This window comes from Manis pentadactyla, chromosome 4, assembly GCF_030020395.1.
Source record: "Manis pentadactyla isolate mManPen7 chromosome 4, mManPen7.hap1, whole genome shotgun sequence".
Lineage (NCBI taxonomy): Eukaryota > Metazoa > Chordata > Mammalia > Pholidota > Manidae > Manis > Manis pentadactyla.
Window position 1 is genome coordinate 165034145 of NC_080022.1, and position 13199 is coordinate 165047343.

At 42.4% G+C, this 13199-nt stretch overlaps 1 protein-coding gene across 1 annotated transcript; it reads left to right on the plus strand.

Moving 5' to 3' along the window:
- The first annotated feature begins 1940 nt into the window (after positions 1-1940).
- ANKRD40 (ankyrin repeat domain 40) lies at positions 1941-13144 on the plus strand. The gene is made up of 5 exons (XM_036879548.2): positions 1941-2320; positions 7106-7254; positions 7621-8100; positions 9917-10098; positions 10742-13144. The coding sequence occupies exons 1-5, from the start codon at positions 2187-2189 to the stop codon at positions 10886-10888; spliced, it is 1092 nt and encodes a 363-aa protein (XP_036735443.2). The 5' UTR covers positions 1941-2186; the 3' UTR covers positions 10889-13144.
- The last annotated feature ends 55 nt before the right edge of the window (positions 13145-13199 follow it).

Consider the following 13199-nt stretch of genomic DNA (forward strand, 5'->3'; position numbering starts at 1 on the left):
TGGCCATTACTGCCCTCCCATTCTATCAGGGGCTCTTCCTTGCCTTGACCTTGTTATAACATACTTACAACCCATGGAGCATTTCCAATGACCAGATTTAACACCTAGTCATTCATTCAATCCATAGAACAATCCTGCAAATCAAGTGCTATTGTTATCCCTTTTTTGCACATGACAGAGTTAGAAGCACAGAAAGTTTAAGTGACTCATCCAAGATCATGTGAGTGGCAAAGCTGTCTGGTTTTCATCTCCTTACTCACAAGCACTATGCCTGTGCCATACTGCTTCTATGGTAATACTTATCACTTTCTATAGTTGGCCTTAACTCCCATGCTAGACTGTGTTCTTTGAAATCAGGGACTGGTTGGTTTGCAGCAGCATCTTCAGTGACTGGGGGAGTGCCTGACAAACAGTGCATGCTGAATACACACAGTGGGTTAGATAATTCCCTAGAGACAAGAAAAGTATAGGTAAATGAAATAAAACACTAGCCATCAGATTGCCTCCAGTTATGGTCAAGGTTAAAGGTTTGGTTTGTGGACAAAGTTTTATTTTTTAGGTGAAGAGAATAAGCAGAAGATTGGAGTCAAAGATAAGTAGAAGATGGGTTTAAGAAGATACTAATATTCACTGATTCAGCAGTTACTATAGGGCACATGCTATAATCCTTTTAAAGAAAGGAAATTTGACAAACTTAAAAAGAGATCTCACAGACTAGCATGCAGTCACTACTAAATTTTTTTAACTGCTTGTTAAAGGGCCCAATTCCACTGCTATGCACATCAGTTTCAGATAGAATATCATGCTGGATATGAGAATTAAATTTAAATGGGGGACAAATAAAAATGTAAGGCCAAGCAGAGTTCCATTTTGCCATGAGGGTCAATTCAAGTGCACAGCCAGTTTATATTCAGCACCACCTGGTGTGCACTGAGTTCTGTGTGAATTACTGTATCATAATAAACAAACAGACATGGGGTGTCCTTAAACAGTAGCAAGGAAAATGCTTGCTGTGCAGACCCTGTGGCAGTCCCAAGAGAGGGAAATAAAAACTCCATGCCTAAATTTGTCCCTTCCCATTTCATCTCTTCTCTTTATTCAAGACTTCCTCCTTTCCACCTCAGGCTTATTTCCTTAATTCTCCTAACCCCATCTGCAAGGTTCCATTCTGTGTCATACTGGAAAATCTCTCTAGGCCCCCGGGGCTCAGCAAAACCGTAATACTGCCACCCCAGACTCTGAGCATTAGGTTGATTAGGCAAGGAGTTAGACAGAATGCTGTTTATATATACACCATAGCTCTCCCCAGAGCTGCTGGCATCAGGATCCGGATAATTCCACAGCTTCTTCTGTGTTTCTTTTTTCTTTACATGGCCTTTGTGAAGAGTAATTAATCATGATTTATAAGCAGTAATAAATTACAGTTTATAGACTCTAGGCACAATATATTTTTCCTGAAAGCCAAGTTAGAAGAAATCCCTATCTAAAATGAGATGTAAAACAACAGGAAATGAAATAAATATTCGAATTGAATGGTCCCAAGCACTGTCAAAAGAAGAAAGAACAGTGCAATCTATCTCTGCAATAATGAGCATATAATAGTAGGATCGTTTTCAGCCCATTTCCCCATCCTGCTGGGCAAGAGCTGGCTCAGATAAGGAAAAAGACACACTAGAGAGGAAAAAAACAACAATTATTTTTGATGCCTGGTAAACAGCCTGCGCCAGAGGATAAGCCTTTTCTGGCTCTTGAATATACTTTTTTTCTCTTTCCATGTGTCTGTCCTCATCTCTTGAAGCTGCGGGGTGGGGAGGTCTAAAAATAGTCCATGAATCACCGCAGATAATATCGTGCAGCAGTTACATAAACAGCCCGCCCGGGCGCCAGAGACCGAGGGTAGGAACGGAAAATATCTGGGTCAGGGTTGTCACTCTGAATTGAGTCCCCCGGAGCCGGCCTTCGGGAGGCGCGGCCCGGGAGGAGGCTTAGGCCTGCAGGCCGGGAGCAGCAGTGGAGGGGCGGGCGGCCCGCGCGGGGAAGTAGAAGTCCCGGGCCGGGCGCGGGAGGCGGCGCGAGCGGGCCGGGCGAGCTCTCTGCAATCTCCCCATGGCTGGGGGCGGGCAGCGGTGGTGGCGGCGCTGACTGGCCCGGGGTGGGACGGGCGGGGTGTTGGGGCCGAGGGGAAGATGAGCGCTCTCCTAGAGCAGAAGGAGCAGCAGGAGAGGCTGCGGGAGGCCGCGGCCTTGGGGGACATTCGGGAGGTGCAGAAACTGGTGGAGAGCGGGGTGGATGTGAACTCCCAAAATGAGGTCAACGGCTGGTAAGTGGGGAGCGGGGGAGGCCTAGGGTCAGAGCAGCCGACTCGAGGCCCGAGCGTGGAGCGGGCGACTGGCCTAGCGCTGTCCCCGGATGCCCGCTGAGGCGTGGCCTGGCTCCCAAAAAGGCCTCGGAGGTTGTGCGCTCTTGAGGCCAGCCCTGGCCCCTATGTATGCTTCGTGTGGTCAGGAGCGCGGCTTGCCCAAATTCCCGCCCACGTGGGCCTCCCCGGGCAGCGCCCACCCGAACCCTGGCGCGGCCCCCCTGCAGCCCCCTGGCTAACTTAGCCAGAACAGTGTTGGCGACGGTTGAATTCTCACGTTAATAAGGAGCTCAACCCCAGTTCGAGTATTGAATTACTTTGCCTCTGGAGAACACATCTGTGCGAAGCATAAAGTATAAGCAACTGCGTAAATATGAATCCTATAAACTAGCACGATTTATTTTCCCAAGACCAGAAAAAAAATCACTTGCATCACTATTCTGCTTGTCTGTCGTCTCACTGCAGCAGTGACTTGCGGCTGCCAACAACTGCCTGTTGAGGGAAGACTGATTCGTTTGTCCTATAGAATGTTTTGTTTTTACTTATTACAATTTCAAATACAGAATTTGATCCAAGGCTTTAGATGCCTACGTGCAATTGACTCCTTTCCAATTAAATAAGGAGTCGCATTTTAAGATGTGCTGGTGTTCAAATTTTTTAGTGTTAAGTTACTATATGTGATATTTCTCTGCTCTCATCACATTTACATTTAAATTTTTTATTTGATCCAGGTAATGCTTAACCAGCCTATTTTGTTAGCTTAGAGTTAAAGTGAGTTTGCAAGTGTTTTTTTTTTAAGTGGAAACACAATTTGGAACTGAAAGGGACGTGGGAGATAGATTCAACACTACAGAGTAACTTGCCCTAGGTCACATAACTATTCATATGACAGCTAGGACCACAACCATGGTTTCCTGTCTTACTCACAAATCTCTCTACCTCCTTACCCTAAAGAAAACAGCCTGGGTAGCTGCCCAGAAAGCCAGAAAACAGTAGATACTGCCTCTGTTTTATTTTGTTTTGTTTAAGATTGTTTGCAAACAAGCTTGCTGTTCTGTGTGTCCCTTCTCTGAGCGTTGCTCTGATTCACAAGCTGTGAATCACTGCTTTGGCACTGGGAGGCAGTGTTGTATAGAAGAATGAGCCGGGTCTTTGCTGCAGTTTCTGTTTCTGCTTAGCTATAGGACCTTGCCTAAGTCACTTAATGTAAGCATGTAAGGAGCATAATGTAAATAGTTATCAATTATTTAGCCTACTCTGTCACACAAAGGAGGTTCTAAGTTCTTAATATGTATTATCTCATTCACAGCTACTCAAGGACAGTAGCTATTGTTATTTTTCATTTTACAGGTGAGGAAACTGAGGCCCAGAAAGATTAAGTTATTTCCCCAAGGTCATAGAATTCATAGTAACTATGGAGCTGGTAAATGAACCCAGCATCTAATTTCAGACCTGTTTCCAACCACAATGCCTGTGGCATTGTAGTTGCTCAGCAAATGTAAGTTGAATTCAATATAACCTGAAGAGGCTTCTCATAGATTTAACTGGGGAAGATGTTTAATAGTCACCTCAAATTCAACATGTCCAAGGTTGAATTTCCGATGTCCCCTCACCCCTCTAACTCCCCCGTACCTGCTCCTCTGAGTCTTCCCTATCTCAGCATCTGAGGTGCTCAGACCAGAACCCCTGGTGCCCTCCTTGCCTCCTGTATTTCCCTGACACCCCATATTCAATCATTTGGCTGATTCTTCCAGCTCCACCTTCACCTATGGTCAGAACCTGACTACTTTTCACTAACTCTAGCACTACTACTCTGGTACAAGGCCACCATCACTCTGTCACCTGGATTATTGCAGTAGCCTCCTATCTAGTCTCCTTGCTTATTCCCTTATACCCTACAGTCTTTTCTCTGCACAGCAGCCAGAGGGACCCTGACTTGAAACATGAGTCGGATCATTCCACTGCTCAAAACTCTCTAATGGCTCCCATCTCACTTTGAGTAAAAGCCCACAGGGTCCAACAGCTTCTAGCTTCTACTCCCTCTCCCCACTATCCTCCCTCCTTACCTGCATGCCTCATATTGCTATTTGCCTCCTTGTTTCCTTCATTTTGCTTCCCTGGCCTCCTTGCCTTTCCTAGAACACCAGGCACAGTCCTGATTCAAGGGCTTTGTGTTTTCTTTCCCTCCATCTAGATGCTTTTGCTCCCACCCCTCCTTCAGGTCTTAGCTAGATGTCACCTCCCTGAGCCTTGCCTTGGCCCTCAATTTAAAATTGCACCATGCCCCTCCCCTGCATCTGCAATCCCCTAATCCCTTTCCTTGCTTTATTGTCCCTATAACACTTAATCACCACCTAGTGTGCTATTTGTTTTGCTTCTTTGCTGACTGCCTCAATTTCCTCCTCTGTAAAATGGGGGAAATACTGATTATAATACTTAACTCATGGATTGTTTTAGAGGATTAACTGAGTTAATATATGTAAAGCCTTTAGAACAATGTCCAGCATAAAGCATTATATTATCTGTGTTAACTGTTATTTTCTTATTATTAATCAGTATGTTGGAAAATGGGATACAAAGGTTACCCTCAAAAAACTTACTCTCTGGCACAGAAAAGCAGAATGGTTACTGCTTTCAGTTATTAGTTGGCTTAGTAATCAGAGTTTCAGCACCGATGCATGTTATCAGTGCCTCTAGTCTGAAATACTTCCCAGCACTAATAAGATATTCTGAGTGCAAATTCAATGCTTAAGGAGTTGAAGTTCAAAGATAGAGTTCCCACATCAATTGTAATTCAAGTGTCATGCATGCAAAGAAAAAGTATAATGACTCATGAAGAAGCTGAAAATATTGCCTGGCTGCAATAGCCCTGAGTTAATGGCTGCCCAGAGCCACAAAGGTCTGGACTATAAATAATGATCACTAAGGGTGCAGGGCTGTAGGGGACGTGCTGTGGTGGCTTAACCCCACCTTATGTGGTGATGCTTTAGCTCGTTGGTTTGTTCCAGAGTGCCTCAGACACACTGGCAGTGAATCACTTGCTTCACTCTCAGGCTTGTCATGAACAAGTGATTTACTACTAAGTGAGCACTTTATTTCCAAACGGGAGCATATTTTTCTCATCATGCTTCATTCATTTTTGAGTGCTTGCTTATCATTATAATTATTCACTTTTCAAGCCTATTCCACAGACATCCACACACAAACACACTGTTGGTTGCAGTTTGTTTTGCCAGAATCGAGAATGTATTGGTCCTTCTTTTCCAAGCAATGTCCACCATGTTCTTGGTTCACTCATTCAGCAAGTATTAATTAAGCACCTGGATATCCAAGCAGACACTTCCTTATCTTCATGGAGCTTATATTTTAAAAGTCTAGATCAAGACTTTTCCCTTAATTTTCCCAAACTGGCAGTCTTCATCATAGAGTACACCTTAAAGGCACATGGACAGTCTAATTCTAATGAATAATAGTGTGGAATGTCACTCTGAATCATTAGTGGAGTTGCTCCCAGCCAACCAGAAAAGCTGGCTTTCTGTAAGTCATACGAGTTAAGGTGCCCAGGATAAATCAGCTTTTCCTGGAACCAAATGAACTTTCTAGATTATTATACTTATCTGTTTAGGGAACTAACCCTAACTATTAAAGATATGTCTATATTCCTTACCATGTCTATCTTTGAGTATAAGCTTTGAAGATCTCAGTTCAATTAGAGAGTTGGTGAATGAGGACATTTCAAAACAGAGAGGAAAAAAGTACTTTCCTTCCACAATAGCATTCAGTTTTGGCAACTGCGGATGAATTTAGTAGCACTGAATCCTTTCATTTCTGCTAAGAGGGAGGTGTTGCTGACATTCTAATTATATTTCTATGCAGTATTAAAATAATAGCCCTTATGAGTAGGTATAATCCCTTCCTATGTGCCAATAATATTCAATAGTTTTATCTAAACGAGTCTAATACCTTAAGGTGAATTTGTTCTTGAAAATTTCGGTTGTTGATGTACATTTTTTAAATGCCTCAGGAATTAAAAGTCTATGTGTAGTATCTTACTTTTAAGCAGATGGGGCTATGCTTGTAGCCTTCTGGAGAAACTAGAGAAGCCAACTTTTTAAAAATGGAAATTTGGAGATCCTTTTTGTGTGTGTGTGAAGGAAAGAAAAATAAAGAGGAAGAGAGGGAGCAACTGAGGTTCAGACAGGAATATCTTCTGTAGTAGTAATAATTTTAGTGGCACAGCAAGCTGTAGGTAGATGGTTATTAGCCTGACAATATTTAATCTTCATGTGACATTCGATGCATATGAAGTGAGTTTCCATTGTTCCTAAAAAGAAATGTGGCGGTATAAAAATCTATTTTAAAGAGACTGGGACAATCTAATGAGCGATACTGACAGAGTAATACTCAGCAATACCTTTAGAGTTATCCAGTCAGCTAGCCTTCTGGAAGACATTGAAATTAAAGCTCCTAGGATAAATTAGTTTTTCCCTAAGGGCCAGAAATAAAATTTAAAAATAAATTTTAAGCATACTAAATATTTTGATCATTTGCTTTCTGAAAAGAAAACTTGAGGTTACCAGCCTGGTTTCCTTGTTCTAGCTGAACTTTAACAGGCTTTTAAACTTCAACATATATTTTTATATATGTTTAACTTCAACATGTATTTATTTATTATTATGTAGAATTTGAAATCCCAAGTCACCTCTTCTTTTCTTAAATCACTTTTTTTTCTTTGCTTTGGGACAGGACCTGTTTACACTGGGCATGTAAACGCAATCATGGGCAGGTGGTCTCTTACTTGTTAAAATCCGGAGCTGACAAAGAGATTCTTACCACAAAAGGGGAAATGCCAGTCCAGTTAACATCAAGGAGAGAAATCAGGAAGATTATGGGAGGTGAGTCTGTGTTTTAGGACTTGTTATTTTGTCAGACTAACTTAAGACTTGTGGTATTATTGGCAGCATTCTTGATGCCACATGATCAGTCTGTTTTTAAAAGCAAGGATAGTATTACTGTGCCCAGATAGCAATTCTGTGTTGTTTCTGGGAAGGTAGGCCTTATAAGGTTTTATTTTCTTTTTTAATCTGTAAAGTGGTAACCATAAACATAATGGAATATCTTTTCTCTTCTGACTTGAAGAAGCTATAAACACTGACCAAAGTATTTGTTGTACACCAAAGGGCTGGTAGCTTTACAAGAGGTTCCTTTCTTAGTGATTTGTAAAGGGCTATGTGAATGTCCTGTGTTTTCTTCTTTCTAAGTGGAAGATGATGATGGAGACGACAGCCTGCCCCAGATGAAGGAGTCAGACCTGCCCTTTGTTCCCAACTATTTGGCCAACCCAGCCTTCCCTTTTACCTACACCCCTGTGACAGAGGATTCAGCCCAGCTGCAGAATGGGGGCCCCTCCACACCTCCTGCATCACCCTCTGCAAATGGCTCACCTTCATTGCCCCCCACTGGGGAACCTCCCTTGCTAGGGTCCTTTCCACTGGACCACACCTCTTTGGCACTGGTTCACAACGGGGATGTGTCTGCCCCACCTGCCATACTCAGAACACCTGAAAGCACAAAACCAGGTCCTGTTTGTCAGTCGCCAGTGAGTCAGAGTCGGTCGCTGTTCTCTTCTGTCCCGTCCAAGCCAGCAGTGTCCCTGGAGCCTCAAAATGGGACTTATGCAGGACCGGCGCCAGCATTCCAGCCATTTTTCTTCACAGGAGCATTTCCATTTAATATGCAAGGTAACCTTCATCAGCAAGCAGCCTCGGCAATGGGACAGACTGTGGCCACTTCCTGGTTGTGGGATTTTGGGGTTATGTAGAGTGTAAATGCAAACTTATAGAAAAGTTGCAAGACTAGTGTGAGGGACTCTACTGAGATTCACAAATTATTTACCTTTTGTCCTTTCACCCCGAGTTACTTAAGTGTGGATTTCCTAAGAACAAGGATAGTCTCTTACATGACTACAGTGCAGTTAGCACATTTAGAACATGTAGCCCTGATACACTACTGTTCTCTAAGCCATAGTTCATATTTACATGTTGTCGGTTGTCTCAATGCCCTGTGTAGCTGCTGTCTTCAGTCCCTCTACCACTTCCCCCGTCCAGGTACACTCATTGCATGTATTTGCTGTGTTTTAGTCTGTTTCAGTCTAGAACATTTCCTCAGCCTTTCTTTGTCATTTTGGACCACAATATTTTTGAAAAGTCCAGGCCAGTTATTTTGTAGTATGTGATGTCCTATCATTCTTTCTTGTTTGCTGGTATTCTACTGTAAAGAAGGGCCTTCCCTTCTCTGTTTACATCAGTATGAACTCATAGATTCTTATTTTATTCATTGGGTTATAATCCCTTTCTATCATTATTTTGATTTTGAATTATGCCAGATTTGTCCCAAGGGAACCTCTTCAAGCCAGTTCTTGTGTCTCTTGGACATGTGTCATTCTTGGAGCACTTCCATACTTTCTGGTACAGCAAGATGTTCCAAGCTTCCAGTAAAATTTTGCCTGGCCTAGCCATGGATCTAGCCAGCTCTTCAAGGAGCTCTGGTTCTTTTGGTAGAGAACGCTATTCAAAAACTAGGACATGGACAGGGGTGTCATTCTTCTACGCCCACCCAGAGGACAGAGCCAGCAAAGAAAGAAAGAAAAAAAGCAAGCAAGTGCACACGTGTATGCCTTCATGGATACACATTTTTCTGTATTAATCTGTGTCTTCCTAAAGCTATTAAAGCCACACATTCATACTGATACCTCCAGCTCTAGGCAGACACCACAGGGTACAGTCTAGTCTTACCTTTACTTTTCTATATAAGTAACTCCCTCTCTTTCTGTTTTTGAGGACCTGCTACTGTAGATGCTGATACCAGGGGCACTATGGGGCCCAGGGTGCTATGCTATGAGGACTTCTATATAAGGAGTAAGGCAGGACCACCAAGTGCACATAGGTGCTTGGCTTGGGCCATCTTGGCAGCCAGGCTCAGGGTGTAGGGACGGGTTGCTTAGAGTCCCAGATCCATGGATAATAGTGTTTATTTATTCCCAAAGCCAAGGCTCCTTCCTTATTAAGGTATACTGCATTCAAGTCATAGTTAGACTTAATTTTTTATTAGTAGCTTGTCTTTTTGCTCTTTCACTGTTCACTGCATGTTTCATAAATACCTTTAGATTCACAATTATCAAATCTTTTTAGAGTAACCCATGTACCATATTTTGCCTGTGCTTCTTCACCTCTCTTCCCCTGCTTATGTGGAGTATGCTACTCAAACCCATTCTTAAGCCTATACCTCCTTAGCTCCTATAACAGAAGTAAGTTATCCTATATAGCTGGGATAGTTGAATTTCCCCTACCTCCTTACTTTGTTAGCCATAGTCTTACGTGCAGGAAACTGTGCTAGCAGAGCCAGACTTGGGGCTAAGCAAACCCTGCTGATGGTTTTTGGTCTTCTCATTCGGTGGAGGAGGCATGATTAAGTATAACTGTCTTATGGAAAAGAGCCTAAATTACATCAGCTGACTATGCTAGAACCTTCACTAACATTTCTCCCTGTATTCTCTAGAGCTGGTACTTAAGGTAAGGATTCAGAACCCATCTCTTCGAGAAAACGATTTCATTGAAATTGAACTGGATCGACAGGAGCTCACCTACCAAGAATTGCTCAGAGTGAGTTGCTGTGAACTGGGTGTTAATCCAGATCAAGTGGAAAAGATCAGAAAGTTACCCAATACTCTAGTAAGAAAGGTAAGAAAGGCCTGTTAAGTATGAGTGGTTGGTTGCTTTTTGCATTTGGAAAATACCTAGCTCCTTCCTTGATTTTTATGAGTCATATTTGAAGAAATGAAAAAAGAACAGAAAAGGAACAAAGGGTGGTTTCCAAATGTAATCACTGAGCTTTCTTTCCATTTACCAAGTCTATAGTGACATTGGCAATTTTGGAAATTATAGAATACCAGAGAGCATTTTCTGAATTACCACTCATGTACGTATTTTCAGTTTCTGTAGTGCTTTGTAAGGATCACCTTAGTGCATTCAGACATGCCTTGTGTTTTATAACTTAACAACCAGGTTATATTATAGAGCAAACACACATACATACACGTATGGTCTTCCTAACATCTCTGGGTTCCTTGGATGTCATCAGGCTTCTGGCTTCTCAGGTCACCTAAGGAAAACTGATCCCTGAATTGCTTTTCCTTTGGAGGTATGCTCATCCTGTAGTAGCTGTTGCTAAGGGCTTCCACCATTTTACCCCACCCATGTCCCTGGCAACTTTCCTGCACTAGGACTGAAGCCTGCCACAGGGATTTTTTTTTTCTTCTAGACTTTAAAATGAGACAAAATACAAGTGGCTCTTCTTAATCTGCTTAACATGTTTTTGTTTTAGGATAAAGATGTTGCTCGACTCCAAGATTTCCAAGAGCTGGAACTGGTTCTAATGATAAGTGAAAATAATTTTCTGTTCAGAAATGCTGCATCCACACTGACTGAAAGGCCTTGCTACAACAGGAGAGCTTCCAAACTAACTTACTAATGCAGCACAGACTTCTGTCTCTGAGTATTGTAACAGTGTGTGTCACCTCTGGGCCAAGGACAAGCCATTGATCTAAATGCCTTGGATGCCCAAGAGGGCCCCTGGTGCCACTGTGCAGTGTACACTAACATCGCCCTGCCAAGGTAGGAAGCCCCTGACCCCCAAGCAGCGGTGCCACTCTTCCAAGCCTCTTGGTGCACAATAAACCTATTGCTTGATGCTGTGAACAGCTGAGATGGTCTGGAGAGGCAGAAACCAATGGTTCTGTATCCAGTGTGTTTTATGTGCAGAATGTAAGAGAGTTGTCTAAGCAAAAGCTGAGATAGAGTGGGACCTAAATCTAGCCACTCCTGTTGACAGTCCATCTGAACAGCTGGGATGTGCTTTTCTTGGTGTTGCATGCTCACAACTTCTGAAATACAAGCAGACTGGAGAGGAAAACTGGGGAAAGCACAGGTCCTGGACAAATGAATTTTAGTGTGACAGTGGCTGTGAGGTTTCCTATACCATATTTATAAATGTTACTCAGGTTAAAAGTATTTAAGAATACAGTTACCTAATTGTAAATATGCTGTTAACCAAAAGAGCTTCCCTTCCCCCACTTTTTCCTTTGTAAACACTTTCGACTGCTTCTGTCTCTAGTCTGCCATTGCCGTCATCTCTGCATTAACTCCCCTTCGTGGTCACTAGGGGGCTCTCTGATGCTTTCCTAAAGAGCAGCCACTTTTTTACAAACTGAAGCAATTTCTGTCATCTACATGTTTAATCGCACCGTATGAGAAGAGCACAAACATTGTTGGTCCATGTTCTCCACTTTCATTTACCACTAGAAGTGAAAAGCAATTTCTGAGACTGAATCTGTTGCTATTTTAAAGGTTATTGTAGGAAACCAATCTAAAGGAGTTAGCATCTTTATTTTTGTATCAAAGATAAAGGTTATTTTGAAATTACTAGGCTTTTTACACAACTCTAAAATAGGTTGCTTTTGTAAACAAATTTGTTTGATCCTAGGAATCCCCCACTACCACCACCAACCCACTTAACTGAGTCAGTTGTGAGTTCAGCAGGCTTTCTTTGGGGAAAAACACCTTGATTAAACTTTTAAGCATGACATAAAAATTTTTTTAAAGAATGCATTCAAGGATTCTTTTTCTTTCTGTCAGTGTCATTAGTTTTAAGAGAAGAGCCACTGTCTTGTTGAAACAAACAGCTTAGCTTTGAAATAAGAATGCCCACCCTCAGACAGGGGAGCAGGGGTTGGAAGTCAGCCGCGGAAGAGCATCGCTGCTGTCTTAAGAAGCTTTTCCCACAGTGCCTACTTCCAAAGAAACTTAACTTCCTAACTGTGTTTGTTTTATTGGGACACTGCAATCGAGTGAGTGTGCAGAAGATGTCAACGGAAGAGAGAGTGATGTGCTAAGATCATGGCTTCCTGCAGCTGCCTACACTTCAAGTTGAGGTTGAGGTGTTTCCAAGGTCAGCTTCAGGAGTCATTGTTTTAGTGACTTCATCATGTTCCACCAAGTATGGATGGTGGCTTGCCTTTGTACAGTGTTTGCATAGCAGAGTAAGTAAGCAGAGTTACTTATTAACCCTTTTCTGAAGTGCTTTAAAGAAGAAATCTCCCTTGTGTTTCAGCCAGTCAGAAGCTAGTTTACTCAGACACACTAACCTTTTTTTTCCTTCCCTTTGGAAAAAAAAAATTACAATTTACTGATAAAACTAAGGCTAGTACTATCCTGGAGGAAATAAATTCAGTATTAATTCATGTCTAAATCATTGGGGTCAAAACTCTTCCAGCCACCCAGATCACTTAGAGGCTCTCAGAAGCAGTGGAGGCCCCTGGCTGGGAGGCGGCCTGTAGAGGGGTGGTGTTTACTGGGGCTAGAAACAGAAGCCAATGAGGGGCTTGGCATGTCAGGTGGGAAATGTGCCCCACACTGGTCTCTCTTCTTTATAAAGTCCTCTGTGGTCCACTGACTCCTGTGTATGTCTGTAGGATAAGACTGCACAGTTGCTGATGGGTGAGTTCAAAGTCTTAAATCTATGCATTCAGAGAAATATTTTTATATGCTTTGTGTAATTTATAACAAGGATTTTTTTTTTAGCTTTGTTAACTGTGAATTCACCCTTTCTCCTCCACTGCATATTTAAAGCATGTGTTCACACTGTGTGTAAACATTCACTGAAGATTTTTTTCTCTGTGCATTGCTGATCATTCCAACACAAGTATTATTAAAACTAAATATTAACTGACTGAGCCCATATTATTTAATTTTGACCCCTAAAACAGCACTGTATTTCTCATCAG